General features: G+C 41.4%; 1 protein-coding gene across 1 annotated transcript; it reads right to left on the bottom strand.

The window, feature by feature from the left end:
• Positions 1 to 400: 400 nt before the first annotated feature.
• Positions 401 to 10983, bottom strand: LOC311146619 (uncharacterized protein). Its single transcript, XM_084183149.1, has 7 exons — positions 10895 to 10983; positions 9920 to 9941; positions 9504 to 9563; positions 8700 to 8975; positions 8211 to 8261; positions 2190 to 2219; positions 401 to 1961 (listed from the first exon to the last, which is right to left on the bottom strand). Exons 2-7 carry the CDS (start codon positions 9930 to 9932, stop codon positions 1849 to 1851), a joined length of 543 nt encoding a protein of 180 aa, XP_084039275.1. The 5' UTR covers positions 9933 to 9941; positions 10895 to 10983; the 3' UTR covers positions 401 to 1848.
• Between the last annotated feature and the right edge of the window lie 8164 nt (positions 10984 to 19147).

The raw sequence follows: 19147 nt of genomic DNA, 5'->3' as shown, positions 1-19147 counted from the left end.
TGATAATGTTAGTTATACTTTGAGTCCAGATAGTTCAGATATTATCACTAGGGTTATATATGCATTGAAGAATATAAGGGATGCATTTGGTATATCTGAAGGAGCTGGAGGTCAGCGAAGACTTGGTTGCAAGATCAGGTAGGCCCAGTAGGGGCAGTGATGGTTCAGATTTTAGTTGCAGCTTTGATAGCACTGTGTGTGAGGTTTGTAATTTGTTACTGACCTTTGAGAAAGCTATGATATTGAGATAGGTTGGAGAGTGATGCCTGGAGACAACACTCAGATGCCGTTGTTGACTGTTCCTGATCTGGATGAAGATGGACAAGTGGAACTGAATGGATAAATATCATTTTTGATGATTTGATCATTTAAAAAAAACAAAAAAAATTCTTCAATATTAGGGTGATTTTGGTATGATTTTATGAATCAAAGGGGGGAAATGGTTAATGTGATTCATACATCATTTATATATCATTTTTATATTCTTAGTTGATATTGATGTTCAATTTGAAAGTGTTGTTTTGCAAAAGATACTGTTTGGTCTTTTCTTTTCTTTTCTTCCAGAAGCATTTGGGGGAACATGTGGAGATTGAAATACTCAAACAAGGACAATATGAAGGGACAATATGACTGGAGGAGATGAAACAAGAAAGGTGTGGAGAGATTCCGATTCCATCATCAACAATCCATTGGAAGTCGAAACTACGGGGAGATGAAGTGTAGTGGACTACATTCCAGTGTCTGCAATGAAATATAGACATGTGTAATACATAATTTGTGTCATACTCTTACGTGTTAATTTTTGTAGAATGATATTTGATGTTATTGAATACATGTGGGGAAGATGTTTTTGTTTATTTCGGTGATGCTTAGGGACAGGGAGTCTAGGCAGGGAGAGGTCCACTGTAGGGTCCAATGGGTTGACCAGCCTTAGAGTGGATATTTTTTGGATAGGATTTTGTTTGCAGGGGCTTACATGTGTATTTAATTGCATCATAGTTTCAAATGCATTTACATTGTTTATGAGTTTATCTGGAGTACCGAGGTGGTTGCCTGGGGCAGAGGGACCGTGAGAGAATTTTACTGTCTTGATTGATGGATGGATTTGGAACGAAGGTTGCCGGACAGTTTTTCGCTCTTACACTCCATAAAGATTTGTTCATAGTAATGTATTCACACTTCATAAACAGTTATGCATATTTCATAGAAAGGTATATACACTCTAGAGAATAATGTTTTTTGGTTTAATGTTAAAGATAATCAATAAGATAAATTGTCACTTGTCATAATCCTATTCTGTTTGTTTTCGAGACTGTTTAGTCTCGAAGGGGGGAAATGTCGTGTATGAAGATTATGACGTTGTTAATGTTTTAAGTGGAACCAGAGAGGACGTTAATTTTAGTATCAAGAGGGAATGTTTTAGTGTAACGTCACATACAACAGACAGGAAGTGTGTTGTAGACAGGGGAGACTGGTGATTGGCCAGAAGAGGGAGCCACCCATCTTTTTGCATTGTTTATAAGTAGGGGCTAAACGAAGAAGAAGTCAGAGCGGCCATTCTGAGGCGTTGCTCTCCGGATGTCATGTCACCTGTAACTTATGCTGAAAGCTTGTGATCTGAATAAACCTTATGATCAAAGTTCAGTATGAGCGGACTCCTTTGTTTATCAGCAATAATTGCCACCATTCACCCGATACGACAATGTAAAAATGTAAAAATGTATAAAACCCAGCAAAACATGAGTGTTAAACCTGTGTTCTCTTATAGAGAGGGACATGTGTTGAGCCAGTAAACCCTGTATCACCCCCGCCCCCTGTCTGCTTATTTGATTTGGTCCGGCTTCTGTACTAATAAAAAATGTTCAAGAAGATGAAGGCAGCTGCTGACATGACAATAGCGGTGGTTGCTCCTTTGTATATGCCCCCAGTGCCATCAGGGATCAAAGTGGAGGCATTTGTATCTGTGTGTGGGAGAGGAGGACAGGGAGATCAGTTAGGCACAAAGAAAACAAATCATCATCATCTAACGCTCTGATATACAATACTACCCATTGCTGATCTTCAGATTTGATTTGCAGAATTTCCTCTATGAAATTCAACCAAGTATTCAGAGTTGGTATCTTTATTCTCGGTGCACACGCTGAAGCTATTGAGCTGAGCATTGCTGTTCTGTGGGTTTCTGTACTCACCAGGACGCCCAGCAAGACCCCCGTCTCCACCTGTTAAAGACAAACACACTTAGAACACCCAGACTGCTGATCTCTGTGTTATAGAATTTCCTCTTGTAATGGAAAATAACCATAAGACATGTTTTCTTTGAAATACAGTTTGAATATTGAATTGAAACAATGCTGGAGCAATCTGTAATGACAGTACAGGAATTATTAGTTGAAACAATGCTAGAGCAATCTGTAATGACAGTATAGGAATGATTACATACAGTACCTTCAGAAAGTATTCACACCCATTGACTTTTTCCAGTTTTTTGTTGTGTTACAGCCACTTGCCTACACACAATACCCCATAATATCAAAGGGGAATTATGTTTTTAGAAATGGTTACAAATCAATAAAAAATTAAAAGCTGAAATGCCTTACACAGGAAGCGGCACAGGTCATAATCCAGGCACTTGTCATCTCCCGTCTGGATTACTGCAACTCGCAGTTGGCTGGGCTCCCTGCCTGTGCCATTAAACCCCTACAACTCATCCAGAATGCCGCAGCCCGTCTGGTGTTCAACCTTCCCAAGTTCTCTCACGTCACCCCGCTCCTCCGCACACTCCACTGGCTTCCAGTTGAAGCTCGCATCTGCTACAAGACCATGGTGCATGCCTACGGAGCTGTGAGGAGAACAGCACCTCCGTACCTTCAGGCTCTGATCAGTCCCTACACCCAAACAAGGGCATTGCGTTCATCCACCTCTGGCCTGCTGGCTCCCCTACCTCTGTGGAAGCACAGTTCCCGCTCAGCCCAGTCAAAACTGTTCGCTGCTCTGGCACCCCAATGGTGGAACAAGCTCCGGAGATATTTGAAACCCCACCTCTTTAAGGAATACCTGGGATAGGATAAAGTAATGCTTCTATCCCCCCCCCCCCAAAAAAAAAAAGAAAACATTGTAAAGTGGTTATCCCACTGGCTATAAGGTGAATGCACCAATTTGTAAGTCGCTCTGGATAAGAGCGTCTGCTAAATGACGTAAATGTAATGTAAATGAAATGTCTTGAGTCAATAAGAATTCAACCCCTTTGTCATGGCAAGCTTCAATAAGTTCAGGAGTAAAAATGTGCTTAACAAGTCACATAAATTGCATGGACTGTGTGCAATAGTGTTTAACATGATTTTTGAATGACTACCTCATCTCTGTACCCCACACACACCATTTTCTGTGAGGTCGATTAGTCGAGCAGTGAATTACCTTCCTAACTCAGTTGCCGGAGAGGAAGGAAACCTCACAGGGATTTCACCATGAGGCCAATGGTGACTTTAAAACAGTTACATAGTTCAATGGATGTGATAGGAGAAAACAGAGGATGGATCAACAACATTGTAGTTACTCCACAATACTAACCTAAATGACAGCATGAAAAGAAGGAGCCTGTACAGAATATGCATCTGTTTGCAATAAGGCACTAAAGTAAAACTGCAAAAAATTTGGCAAAGAAATTAACTTTATGTCCTGAATACAAAGCGTTATGTTTGGGGAAAATCCAACATAACACAATCACTGAGTACCACTTATCATATTTTCAAGCATGGTGGCGGCTGCATCATGTTATGGGCATGCTTATTGTTAAGTTCATGTTTTAAGTATCCCTATATTTCTGTTATTACGGTGCGATCACTCTGTTATTAGCACGCCTGAGCAGTAGTCTCACGGGAGATGGACCTGGCCTGAGTGCAATGGCAACTGTGTACTGTGGAAATACGGTGAAGTAAACGTTGTTCAACTGGAACCTAGTCGTTGTATCATTTTGAGTTAACACTTATCACGGCAAGGACTAGGGAGTTTTTCTTTTATTAAAAGAAACGGAATAGAGCTAAGCACATGCAAAATCCTAGAAGAAAACCTGGTTCAGTCTGCTTTCCAACAGACACTGGAAGACAAATTCACCTTTCAGCAGGACAATAACCTAAAACACAAGGCAAAATATACACTGGAGTTGCTTACGAAGATAACATTTAATGTTCCTGAGTGGCCTAGTTACAGTTTTGAATTAAATTGCCTTGAAAAACGATGGCAAGACTTGAAAATGTCGGTCAACAATGATCAACAACCAACTTAACAGAGCTTGAATAATTTTAAATATAATAATGTGTAAATATTGTACAATCCTGGTGTGCAAAATTCTTAGAGACTTACCTAGAAAGACTCACAGCTGTAATCGCTGCCAAAGGTGCTTCTAACATGTATTGACTCAGGGGTGTGAATAATTAGGTAAATGAGATATTTCTGCATTTCATTTTCAATACATTTCATTTTCAATACAAAACATATATTAAACATGTTTTAACCTTGTCATTATGGGATATTGTGTGTAAATGGGTGAGATATACAGTGGGGAGAACAAGTATTTGATACACTGCCGATTTTGCAGGTTTTCCTATTTACAAAGCATGTAGAGGTCTGTAATTTTTATCATAGGTACACTTCAACTGTGAGAGACGGAATCTAAAACAAAAATCCAGAAAATCACATTGTATGATTTTTAAGTAATTAATTTGCATTTTATTGCATGACATACAGTGGGGGAAAAAAGTATTTAGTCAGCCACCAATTGTGCAAGTTCTCCCACTTAAAAAGATGAGAGAGGCCTGTAATTTTCATCATAGGTACACGTCAACTATGACAGACAAAATGAGAAAAAAAAATCCAGAAAATCACATTGTAGGATTTTTAATGAATTTATTTGCAAATTATGGTGGAAAATAAGTATTTGGTCAATAACAAAAGTTTCTCAATACTTTGTTATATACCCTTTGTTGGCAATGACACAGGTCAAACGTTTTCTGTAAGTCTTCACAAGGTTTTCACACACTGTTGCTGGTATTTTGGCCCATTCCTCCATGCAGATCTCCTCTAGAGCAGTGATGTTTTGGGGCTGTCGCTGGGCAACACGGACTTTCAACTCCCTCCAAAGATTTTCTATGGGGTTGAGATCTGGAGACTGGCTAGGCCACTCCAGGACCTTGAAATGCTTCTTAAGAAGGCACTCCTTCGTTGCCCGGGCGGTGTGTTTGGGATCATTGTCATGCTGAAAGACCCAGCCACGTTTCATCTTCAATGCCCTTGCTGATGGAAGGAGGTTTTCACTCAAAATCACACGATACATGGCCCCATTCATTCTTTCCTTTACACGGATCAGTCGTCCTGGTCCCTTTGCAGAAAGACAGCCCCAAAGCATGATGTTTCCACCCCCATGCTTCACAGTAGGTATGGTGTTCTTTGGATGCAACTCAGCATTCTTTGTCCTCCAAACACGACAAGTTCTATTTTGGTTTCATCTGACCATATGACATATGACATTCTCCCAATCCTCTTCTGGATCATCCAAATGCACTCTAGCAAACTTCAGACGGGCCTGGACATGTACTGGCTTAAGCAGGGGGACACGTCTGGCACTGCAGGATTTGAGTCCCTGGCGGCGTAGTGTGTTACTGATGGTAGGCTTTGTTACTTTGGTCCCAGCTCTCTGCAGGTCATTCACTAGGTCCCCCCGTGTGGTTCTGGGATTTTTGCTCACCGTTCTTGTGATCATTTTGACCCCACGGGGTGAGATCTTGCGTGGAGCCCCAGATCGAGGGAGATTATCAGTGGTCTTGTATGTCTTCCATTTCCTAATAATTGCTCCCACAGTTGATTTCTTCAAACCAAGCTGCTTACCTATTGCAGATTCAGTCTTCCCAGCCTGGTGCAGGTCTACAATTTTGTTTCTGGTGTCCTTTGACAGCTCTTTGGTCTTGGCCATAGTGGAGTTTGGAGTGTGACTGTTTGAGGTTGTGGACAGGTGTCTTTTATACTGATGACAAGTTCAAACAGGTGCCATTAATACAGGTAACGAGTGGAGGACAGAGGAGCCTCTTAAAGAAGAAGTTACAGGTCTGTGAGAGCCAGAAATCTTGCTTGTTTGTAGGTGACCAAATACTTATTTTCCACCATAATTTGCAAATAAATTCATTAAAAATCCTACAATGTGATTTTCTGGAGAAAAAAAATCTCAATTTGTCTGTCATAGTTGACGTGTTCCTATGATGAAAATTACAGGCCTCTCTCATCTTTTTAAGTGGGAGAACTTGCACAATTGGTGGCTGACTAAATACTTTTTTTCCCCACTGTAAGTATTTGATCACCTACCAACCAGTAAGAATTCCGGCTCTCACAGACCTGTTAGTTTTTCTTTAAGAAGCCCTCCTGTTCTCCACTCATTACCTGTATTAACTGCACCTGTTTGAACTCGTTACCTGTATAAAAGACACCTGTCCACACACTCAATCAAACAGACTCCAACCTCTACACAATGGCCAAGACCAGAGAGCTGTGTAAGGACATCAGGGATACAATTTTAGACCTGTACAAGGCTGGGATGGGCTACAGGACAATAGGCAAGCAGCTTGGTGAGAAGGCAACAACTGTTGGCGCAATTATTAGAAAATGGAAGAAGTTCAAGTTGACGGTCAATCACCCTCGGTCTGGGGCTCCATGCAAGATCTCACCTCGTGGGGCATCAATGATCATGAGGAAGGTGAGGGATCAGCCCAGAACTACACGGCAGGACCTGGTCAATGACCTGAAGAGAGATGGGACCACAGTCTCAAAGAAAACCATTAGTAACACACTACGCCGTCATGGATTAAAATCCTGCAGTGCACGCAAGGTCCCCCTGCTCAAGCCAGTGCATGTCCAGGCCCGTCTGAAGTTTGCCAATGACCATCTGGATGATCCAGAGGAGGAATGGGAGAAGGTCATGTGGTCTGATGAGACAATAATAGAGCTTTTTGGTCTATACTCCACTCGCCGTGTTTGGAGGAAGAAGAAGGATGAGTACAACCCCAAGAACACCATCCCAACCGTGAAGCATGGAGGTGGAAACATCATTCTTTGGGGATCCTTTTCTGCAAAGGGGACAGGACGACTGCACCGTATTGAGGGAGGATGGATGGGGCCATGTATCACGAGATCTTGGCCAACAACCTCCTTCCCTCAGTAAGAGCATTGAAGATGGGTCGTGGCTGGGTCTTCCAGCATGACAACGACCCGAAACACACTGCCAGGGCAACTAAGGAGTGGCACCGTAAGAAGCATCTCAAGGTCCTGGAGTGGCCTAGCCAGTCTCCAGACCTGAACCCAATAGAACATCTTTGGAGGGAGCTGAAAGTCCGTATTGCCCAGCGACAGCCCCGAAACCTGAAGGATCTGGAGAAGGTATGGAGGAGTGGGCCAAAATCCCTGCTGTAGTGTGTGCAAACCTGGTCAAGACCTACAGGAAAAGTACGATCTCTGTAATTGCAAACAAAGGTTTCTGTACCAAATATTAAGTTCTGCTTTTCTGATGTATCAAATACTTATGTCATGCAATAAAATGCAAATTAATTACTTAAAAATCATACAATGTGATTTTCTGGATTTTTGTTTTAGATTCCGTCTCTCACAGTTGAAGTGTACCTATGATAAAAATTACAGACCTCTACATGCTTTGTAAGTAGGAAAACCTGCAAAATCGGCAGTGTATCAAATACTTGTTCTCCCCACTGTATATATATATATATATATTTTTTATCCATTTTGAATTCAGGCTGTAACAACAAAATGTGGAATAAGTCTAGAGGTATGTAGGCCTCCTGTAGCTTAGTTGGTAAAGCATGGCCCTTGCAATGCCAGGGTTGTGGGTTCGATTCCCACGGGGGGCCAGTATGAAAAATGTATGCACTCACTAACTGTAAGTCGCTCTGGATAAGAGCGTCTGCTAAATGACTAAAATGTAAAAAAAACAGAGGGCTGGATCAGCTAGGAAATGCTCATAGGAATGACTGGTTTGAGACACTAAATTGCTACACCATGTGCTAACCTTAGCCCTAACCCTTAGTACAATGTAAGTACAGTGTACCAATGGTTAATTACAATACTTGTTACAATATGATTATAGTAATAATTAAACTAATAAGTGCACTATATACATTTGTTTTCTTAATAGTAAACTCACACACTGAACTTACTGTTGTGTCCAGCTTGACCAACAGGTCCAGCTGCCTTCAGTCTAGGGCATGCTGAAATGAAAGTAAAGAAAGCTTAAAGGAGCGACCTGTTGTGCAGATGGCACATATTAAGACATTATTAGGGGGTCATACATGCTTATTATAAACTGGGTGGTTTGATCCCTGAATGCTGATTGGCTGACAGCAGTGGTATATCAGACTGTATACCATGTGTATGACAAAACATTTATTTTTACTGCTCTAATTACGTTGATAACAGTAAGACACCTCGAGGTTTGTGGTACATAGCCAATATACCATGGCTAAGGGTTTTATATAAGAACAGCTCTTAGGTATGCCTCAGCCGTGGTATATTGGCCATATACCAAACCCCCTCTGGCCTTATTGCTTAATTATAACAGCACCATGCATTAGACATTCAGTGTCACCTAAATATGGTGATGGTTCTGTCCCCAATGTCATCCTAAACCATCTCAAAGTGGTACTCACTGGCTTCAGTGTTGGAAAATAAGTTGCCATCACTGTCCTCCAGGTCCAGTTTGAGATCCTTGGGCATGTCAGGGCACACAATGTTGACCTTGCGGTCCTCAACACACGGCACACACTTCCCAGAAGAGGGAAACGAGGTCAGGGAACAGTCAAGAAGGGCAGACATTGCAGTACTTTGCGTCCACAGTTTGTCATTTGTCATTGAGTTGTAAATGGTTTTCATGTCTGGACACCTCTCATCATTGCAGGTGAGACACAAAGACAAGTCGTTCTGAGCTGTAGAAGAGAGAGATGTATTCACACCAACAGGGGGAAGAGGGTTTACTTTAACAGAGCATTTGGAGACTTATCAGGCAGCTCATTACAATAAGAGACGAAAATGTGTCAATTGTGAGGTTTTAGTTTTACATTTATAATAACAATTTACACCACTTAACAATACAACTGTATAATGTTTGTGAAGTTACAGTGCCTTAACTAAATGTTGAGAAATCTTGGGGCGCCCTATAGCAGAGGCCTGGTAAATATTCAGACAGAGGTATTTTTCCTTATTGTTGACTAGCTTGAGCATACTGTCTGGCTGACGTTTCAAACTTGATATGGCCCTCCTTATATGGGCTTCCTGTGGCGAACATCACAAGAATGTTCCAGCCAGGCACTGAGAATGATAATATTATGACACTGGTTGAATGTATTTGGTCAGGATATTATGTCAGGAAAAGCTACTTCAATGTCAATAAACGGGAGTCTAAATACGTGAACACAATGTGAACACATGCATAGAGAGGTATGAGGACAGCTCACCTGTGGCATAAGACTGTGACACCAGTGACACAAGACATGCTACTGCCCAGACAAATAGAACTGAAATAAAGCAAACAAGAGCTCATGCATGTGAGTTTATGGAGTTACTGAAACAAGCCCATTTTCAACAACCATGTCAGGTCCAGACATTATTGGTAAAAAAACATTTTTATAATAATGCTGAAGAAAATGTATGCAGTGCATTGCAATTAAATATGAAAACAATAGGAAATCAAGAAAATAATCTCAGGCTATAGTGCTTTTTTACTATACATCACAACAAGTGGTAGGACAGGGATCAACTACAGTACATGCCATTAAGTCAGAGGTGATTATGCTTATTTAATGCCCTGGTGAGAAATCTAAGATGGCAAAGCTGAGGTCGAAATACTGATGAGAGAAGAGTGTTCACTTACTTCTCCAATCCATTTGTTTGATCTGTTGAGAAAAGGATTTAAATATATATTTCATATGTAAAAAGTAGACTATTACATATCCAGCAGGTGTTTTATACAGGGGATATTCTCTGTGCTGTATATTAATCACCATAAACCTCTATGGATATCCAACACTATCATGGTTCCGCATCCCCTGACCTCAGTCCAACTGTTTTCCCCCTGAAAGACTACGCAAAACTCAAATCAGCACGTAGACCAGCCCCCCAAAAAATAAACATATTGTGCGTAAGAAGGACTGATGCGTTTTAACACCGTGACATTTTCGAAGTTGCAGGACTAAGCTTTTTAATAAAATAACAAATAGAAAAGAGACCATTTGGTACGACCCCGTGATATGATTCAACAACCACATTCATATGCCTATACTTTAAAGTACATCCATGTTTGGACTTATAAATAATTGATATGTAGGTTCTTGAACAATAGGGTAATTTCAGATAATGGACCCCAATTCTCCGGATGTGAGTTCCGAAAATTTGCTGCAGAATGGGAATTCGAGCACGTCACTTCATCACCACGACACCCAAAAGCTAATGGGAAGGCTGAGTCGGCAGTCAAAATTGCAAAGAACCTCTGCAAAAAAGCTCTGCGAGAGGGCAAAGATGCCTGGAAAGCAATCCTGCAATGGCGCAATACCCCGACAGAAGGCATGGATAGCAGCCCGGCCCAGCGCCTCATGGCACGGCGTTTAAAAGCAGCTCTGCCAGTAGCAAGCACTCTCCTGGAGCCATGTGTGGTGACCAGAGGTGGGTAGTAACGAGTTACATTTACTCCGTTACATTTACTTGAGTACGTTTTTGAAAAAATTATACTTCTAGGAGTAGTTTTAAATCACTATACTTTTTACTTTTACTTGAGTAGATTTGTGAAGAAGAAACTGTACTCTTACTCCGCTACATTAGGCTACAATGAGGTCGTTACTTTTCTTTTTACCTCTTTGGTATTCTACGCGTCATTGTCTTTATCCCCCCGCATACGCCTTATTTTAATGTTTTATTTTGACAGAGAGAGACTTCCGCTAAGGCTCTACCACGTGACTGTGTTTCACCAATCAAACGTAGTTGTGCAGTCTCGTCACTTTACCATACTCAATCTCAGCGGCGGGACGGGTTGGCTTTACAGTCATAGCAACACAGAAATGTCAGAATTAGCCGTCGGCAATGCAGACACAGACGAGGAGGAACACCCGCACCCCTGGCCTCATATTGAAAGCATGTTTACCTTAGTAAAAGTGCGAAAGAACAGCTACATTATGCGGTGTCTTCTGTGTCTACCAAAACAAACGGACATTTCAGCATTCAAGAACTCAACATCTAACTTGAGGAAACATGTAACGGTAAGTTTCCTAAATTCGTTTTTTTTTGCTGTGGATAGGCGAATGTTTGTCTTTTAGGTTACATATGTTTTAAACATTTTCTATATATATATATATATATATATATATATATATATATATATATATATATATATATCCAAATTTGATGTGATAATAAGTCTCTTTTAATGTCTTGATCTCCCTGTAGCCTCACAGATTTTTTTTTTGTCCACAGAGGATTCACCCCAACAAACTGGCAAAGTACACAGACTTACTAGAGAACCACAGAAAGCGTAAGTCCTCCTCTTCCAGTGATACTCTTGTGAAAAATGCAAAAATCACAGCCTTTGCTGCCCCAGGGCAGGTAACACAAGCAACGCTTGACAAGCTGATGCTAAATTTTGTATGTGAGGCCAACCAACCATTTTCTGTGGTTGAGACGCCATCCTTCAAGACTTTGATAGAAACCTTGCAACCTCAAACAGTAATGACAAGGAAAACGTTATGCACAAGAATAGAAGAAGCTGCAAAACACAAGAAGAGCATAATCATCAAAAATCTGAGTGCTGTGAACTATGTTGCTACCACAACAGACTGCTGGTCTGCCAGACAACGTAGCTACTTAGGTGTCACCTGTCACTGGATAGACAACACCTCACTGGAGAGGCACTCCGCTGCATTGGCTTGTAGACCTGTCAAAGGCTCGCACACGTTTGATGTCCGTGCTGCTGCATTAGAGGAAATACATTCTGAGTACCACATCAGGGAAAAAGTGACCAGGGCGACAACAGACAGTGGCTCAAACTTCCTTTCGATTATATGGTGAGGAGAAAGAGGAGGAAGCCATCAATGTACAAGAGGAGAGTGACTCCACCCTTGATGATGCAACAGAAGATCAGAGTGAGTCAGAGGTGGAGTGTCAAGATGTCTGCAATTCTGGATGACAACACAGGCCTTGAGTACCAACTTCCAAGGCACCAAAAGTGTGCATGCCATCTCCTCAATCTTATATCCACAGTTGATGCCACTGCTGCAGGAGGAGCTGCAAACGAAACCTACAAGAGGCTGTCTCGGTCTGCTTTTGCAAAATGTCATGCTCTTTGGAATAAAACCAGCAGGTCAACCATGGCTCATGAAACAGTGGAACGTGAATGCAAGCTGCAGTTTCTCCGACCCAATCAGACACGCTGGAGCTCCCTGTTCCTCGCTGTAGAAAGGATTGTGCGCATTCACCGAGAGCAAGGAGAACAAGCAATTCGCAATGTCTGCACAGCATTAAAGATAAAGATGTAAGTTGACAAAATGTATATTTTGTTTTTAAAGAATAATAAAAGTAAATAAGCCTTGCTGATTAATGGGTGAATCCACTTGTCTCAAGTAACTACGTTTTCTTTGCATGGTGGTGTGACAATTGTGAATGACTTGAATGAAATATATATATATATATATATATATATGTACAATGCATAATAAAGACATTGTACCAGAAATAGCTATAAGTCATTGTTTTATCGTTACATCTTTTATAGGTTCAATCCAGCTGAAAATGGGTTTTTGGTCGAGTATGCTGCTGTGATGAAGCCTGTTGCCATGGCCCTTAATATCCTCCAAGGGGAATCATCTGTGCATATTGGCCTCCTGCTGCCAACACTTTACCAGTTGCGGGACAAGCTGAAGAAGTTGGAGTCAACTTGCAAAATGTGTACACCTCTTGTTCACGCCCTGCAGCAAGGGATCCAGAAACGTTTTGGAGACGTCATGAAAGAGCCTGAGCTGATTGCAGCAGCAATACTCCTACCATGATTCAGAACATCCTGGACCACAGAGGAGAACATCTTAAATGCTGGTAAATATACTTGTTTATCAATTCAAATGTGAACCAGTAGACCTTGACCTATATAACTCTGTATAATGTTACTGTCATTTAGGATTATAGTGTGTCAGTGACAAACCACAGGGTGGCAATATAGTTAGTGACTTTTTTTTGCTGACTTTTCTTGTTAGATATTGGAACTGGAAGTAAACATAATGCCCGATCTACAACTACATCACTCTCCTCTGATGCCTTCTAGAGAACATGCATTCAGCTTAATTTGTGTTCTGGGATACTAGGCCTGCAATATTGTTTTATTTGGCCATCTATCATGGACTGGTGCTTTTTCAGTTGATGTGTACTGCTGCTCTTTTCCTCTGCTCAGTGAGATGTGCAGTGTGGCCTAATCACAGATCAGAGTATTCATTTCTAGGCACACAGAAAAAAGGCTGTTGCTTGCCATGCAATACAAAGGTACTGAGTAGGCCTAATCAACACCTATTGATTATTTTACGTTGACCGCTTCCTTCTGGTGTGCAGTTTTCTGTTCAGCATGCCTGGTATGAAATGTTTGTGTGTTTCCTTCTGTTGTTCTGTCACTGTGGAGACACACACACAGTTTATGAGAGTTTATGGGCTGCCTCGTTCTAGTTCTGCCTGGTAAAAAAAAAAGTATAAAGGTTTGGAAATTTGTGTTACTTGTGCTTATTTATTTATTTATTATTATTTAATTTTTTTATACTTGAATTTACCTGAATTATTTTAATTTAAGCTATTTTGTAATTCATTAAAGATGATTATTTTGTATTTTTGTCTGTCTGATTGTTGTCTTGTGTTAAAAAATAAATCAGACGTTACTCAACAGTTACTCAGTACTTGAGTAGTTTTTTCACCAAGTACTTTTTTACTCTTACTCAAGTAATTATTTGGATGACTACTTTTTACTTTTACTTGAGTCATAGTATTCTGAAGTAACAGTACTTTTACTTGAGTACAATTTTTGGCTACTCTACCCACCTCTGGTGGCGACAGACGTGCTGGTGAAGCTACGTCACAGAAGACATGTCTCCAAGTTCATCTACGACAAATCAGCAAAAGACTTACCTGAGCTCAGGGTGGGTGAAACGGTGCGAATGAAGCCACTACCAGGGGACCGGACGGGCCTCTGGAGACTCGGATCCTGTGTACAGAAAGTGGCACCACGCTCCTACTTGGTCGAAGTGAATGGATCACTGTACCGTCGTAACAGGGTTTACCTTCGGATTGATGAGCCAGCATCTACTCAGAACTCGGATGGTCATAGGGGTCGCATGACAAAAGACGGAACCCCAGCAAGTCACATGGGGCCTGAGGCACTTGGCGAAGAGCGAGGGGATCACAGGTCGGCCACTCTCTCGCCCATCAATACTCCCCTTAGACAGTCAGGTGACACGCCTGTGCGGGAGCCCGCAGTCCACGCAGACACGCCCCCTGTCTTTTCACGCTGCGGGCGTCTGTCCCAGCCACCAAAAATACTTAATCTGTAGGTTTCCCATTAGGGATTGTTGACAGACAGAGATAAAAGTGAAGAGAGTATCAAAATGTGTTAAGTGGTTAATAAAAAATAAAAATAAAATACTTAACTGTTCATGTTGGAAATTACTACTAGGTTTGTTTTGTTAGTGAATTGACAGCTCCTGTCCTATTTTATAAAAGGGAAGATGTTATGGGTGGAAGATGGCACATTGATGCCATCTGATGGTAAATGTTCATTACTGCAACTCCAGTGTTTTACCGGTGTACTTGAGATACACGGATGTATTGCAATATACTGAACAAGACTGGTTCCTCGCATCAATGCCTCTGCCTCGTTATTTAACATTCAAACAAATGAAAAACAGAAAAACACCGCCAAAGCATAATGTTTCCACCTCCATGTTTGACGGTGGGGATGGTGTTCTTGGGGTCATAGGCAGCATTCCTCCTCCTCCAAACACGGCGAGTTGAGTTGATGCCAAAGAGCTCGTTTTTGGTCTTATCTGACCACAACACTTTCACCCAATTCTCCTCTGACTCATTCAGATGTTCATTGGCAAACTTCAGATGGGCCTGTATATGTGCTTTCTTGAGCAGGGGGACCTTGCGGGCGCTGCAGGATTTCAGTCCTTCACGGCGTAGTGTGTTACCAATTGTTTTCTTGGTGACTATGGTCCCAGCTGCCTTGAAATCATTGACAAGATCCTCCCGTAAAGGTCTGGGCTGATTCCTCACCGTTCTCATGATTATTGCAACTCCACAAGGTGAGATCTTGCATGGAGCCCCATGCAGAGGGAGATTGACAGTTATTTTGTGTTTCTTCCATTTGCAAATAATCGCACCAACTGTTGTCACCTTCTCCCCAAGCTGCTTGGCGATGGTCTTGTAGCCCATTCCAGCCTTGTGTAGGTCTACAATCTTGTCCCTGACATCCTTGGAGAGCTCTTTGGTCTTGGCCATGGTGGAGAGTTTGGAATCTGATTGATTGATTGCTTCTGTGGACAGGTGTCTTTTATACAGGTAACAAGCTGAGATTAGGAGCACTCCCTTTAAGAGTGTGCTCCTAATCTCAGGTCGTTACCTGTATAAAAGACACCTGGGAGCCATAAATCTTTCTGATTGAGAGGGGGTCAAATACTTATTTCCCTCATTAAAATGCAAATCAATTCATAACATTTTTGACATGCGTTTTTCTGGATCTTTTTGTTGTTATTCTGTCTCTCACGGTTCAAATAAACCTACCATTAAAATGATAGCCTGATCACTTCTTTGTCAGTGGGCAAACGTACAAAATCAGCAGGGGATCAAATACTTTTTTCCCTCACTGTAGGTTGCAATATGGAATTTTTTCCCTGGCTTCCCCAGTGATTTTACCCAAGCACCGCTACTGGCACACTTTTTTCTACCTACATGACCTAGCAATAACAATAGTAAGATCCTCCTCAATGTTGTCAAGTGAGAGATTGGCATTTGTGAAGATTCCTTTGAATCCTCAACCTGGACCTTGAGACAATACTTTACAAATATGTACAATCTTAATAACTTTTATTTACATATGCATGGCAAAGAAATTCTGATACGTTCTGAATTATAACTTTTCCACTCACTGATACAGATATACTGTATCATTCTCTACACAAAACGTTTCACAGTAAAGTGAATTTAAAAGACCCCACCAAAGATGTCCTCAACACTTTGAAAGAAAGTCTTAAGAATACCAACACTAAGTGCATAGGAGTATAGACATATACAATCTCTAAAAGCCAGTTTACATGAAATGTGCAAATATATTTAATGGCAACAATGACAAAACCCACAATATAGCTGTGTCTTACTGGATATCAACAACCAAATTTAAAAATGAACCAAGCAAAAGAACAATGTATATGATCTTGATACTTGTTTAGAAAGCACATGGTGTGCATTGCCACTTAAATGGCCACATCTTAAAGGTAGTAAGCATTGCAATAACAAAAAGGACATGATGCCATGAGGGTGTTCTTCTGTGCCTAAAATGTCAATTTCAGGCTACCTACACAATTCCATTCACACCAAAATATCAGTCCCGTTGTTTCTTCAACACCGTTAGACAGTGTGACGATCTCAGTAAGGCATCATCTCTTTCTAGTAGTTCTTGTTAGGAAGATCAGCAACAGGGATACATGAGGGAAATATGTAGGGTGCGTGGATGGTCGGGGAAAAAAGTATTGAATCCTTTACTATATTATAAGGTTTTTCTGGTACAGTAACTTTGGTGATTCTGACAGTTTGAATCAGAATGACAATGAACAAACAGAGTAGCCTTTCTTCTCAGGGGAAAAACAAATGTACATATAAAATACGTCCCAAAGCAGTTTCCATCCAGTGTGTCAACTCTTCTAACCCTAGCAGAAGCCCCACAAATGCCTGTGTACGTAGAATGACATACAGTGGGGAGAACAAGTATTTGATACACTGCCGATTTTGCAGGTTTTCCTACTTACAAAGCATGTAGAGGTCTGTAATTTTTATCATAGGTACACTTCAACTGTGAGAGACGGAATCTAAAACAAAAATCCAGAAAATCACATTGTATGATTTTTAAGTAATTAATTTGCATTTTATTGCATGACATAAGTATTTGATCACCTACCAACCAGTAAGAATTCCGGCTCTCACAGACCTGTTAGTTTTTCTTTAAGAAGCCCCCCTGTTCTCCACTCATTACCTGTATTAACTGCACCTGTTTGAACTCGTTACCTGTATAAAAGACACCTGTCCACACACTCAATCAAACAGACTCCAACCTCTACACAATGGCCAAGACCAGAGAGCTGTGTAAGGACATCAGGGATAAAATTGTAGACCTGCACAAGGTTGGGATGGGCTACAGGACAATAGGCAAGCAGCTTGGTGAGAAGGCAACAACTGTTGGCGCAATTATTAGAAAATGGAAAAGTTCAAGATGACGGTCAATCACCCTCGGGCTGGGGCTCCATGCAAGATCTCACCTCGTGGGGCATCAATAATCATGAGGAAGGTGAGGGATCAGCCCAGAACTACACGGCAGGACCTGGTCAATGACCTGAAGAGAGCTGGGACCACAGTCTCAAAGAAAACCATTAGTAACACACTATGCCATCATGGATTAAAATCCTGCAGCGCACTCAAGGTCCCCCTGCTCAAGCCAGCGCATTTCCAGGCCCGTCTGAAGTTTGCCAATGACCATCTGGATCATCCAGAGGAGGAATGGGAGAAGGTCATGTGGTCTGATGAGACAAAAATAGAGCTTTTTGGTCTAAACCACTCGCCGTGTTTGGAGGAAGAAGGATGAGTACAACCAAGAACACCATCCCAACTGTGTAGCATGGAGGTGGAAACATTCTTTGGGGATGCTTTTCTGCAAAGGGGACAGGACGACTGCACCGTATTGAGGGGAGGATGGATGGGGCCATGTATCGCGTGATCTTGGCCAACAACCTCCTTTCCTCAGTAAGAGCATTGAATATGGGTCGTGGCTGGGTCTTCCAGCATGACAACGACCCCAAACACACAGTCAGGGCAACTAAGGAGTGGCTCCGTAAGAAGCATCTCAAGGTCCTGGAGTGGCCTAGCCAGTCTCCAGACCTGAACCCAACAGAAAATCTTTGGAGGGAGCTGAAAGTCCGTATTGCCCAGCGACAGCCCCGAAACCTGAAGGATCTGGAGAAGGTCTGTATGGAGGAGGGGCCAAAATCCCTGCTGCAGTGTGTGCAAACCTGGTCAAGACCTACAGGAAACGTATGATCTCTGTAATTGCAAACAAAGGTTTCTGTACCAAATATTAAGTTCTGCTTTTCTGATGTATCAAATACTTATGTCATGCAATAAAATGCAAATTAATTACTTAAAAATCATACAATGTGATTTTCTGGATTTTTGTTTTAGATTCCGTCTCTCACAGTTGAAGTGTACCTATGATAAAAATTACAGACCTCTACATGCTTTGTAAGTAGGAAAACCTGCAAAATCGGCAGTATCAAATACTTGTTCTCCCCACTGTACATACAGATGCAGGATCTTAATTTGACCAGTTCTTCACAGCAGGAAAATAATCCTGCAGCAACAGGTGTTGATACATTTTTCCTTTGGGCAAATCAAGCCTGACATTTTAAAGTGGAAATTACAAACTTGAGAAGCATTTTTAAACCGCAAATAGACTACAAGTTTGCATTTACTGCAACAGGGTGATCAAAATATCCTACACCTGTACATTTACAGTGGTTCAATTATCCAAACCCATGTAACTCCTATCACCTTGAGACTGTCACAAATTCCATCAATAATATTCAAAAAATATCCTGTGCAAGCACAACGGCATGCATTGTTAGTTTCATTCTCTTCAGACCAAAGAGCTACAGTTGAAGTCAGAAGTTTACATACTTAGGTTGGAGTCATTAAAACTCGTTTTTCAACCACACACATTTCTTGTTAACAAACTATATAGTTTTGGCAAGTCGGTTAGGACATCTACTTTGTGCATGACAAGTCATTTTTCCAACAATTGTTTACAGATTATTTCACT

This window comes from Coregonus lavaretus (genome assembly GCF_964263955.1).
Source record: "Coregonus lavaretus genome assembly, chromosome: 19".
Classification (NCBI taxonomy): domain Eukaryota; kingdom Metazoa; phylum Chordata; class Actinopteri; order Salmoniformes; family Salmonidae; genus Coregonus; species Coregonus lavaretus.
This window is presented reverse-complemented; position numbering and strand designations above follow the sequence as displayed.

Coding starts and splice junctions, on each gene's coding strand:
- LOC311146619 (XM_084183149.1), bottom strand. Junction 8,976..9,503: donor GTCACAGTCTTATGCCACAG/GTGAGCTGTCCT, acceptor TCTCTTCTACAG/CTCAGAACGACTTGTCTTTG. Junction 2,220..8,210: donor TGGTCAAGCTGGACACAACA/GTAAGTTCAGTG, acceptor TGTCTTTAACAG/GTGGAGACGGGGGTCTTGCT.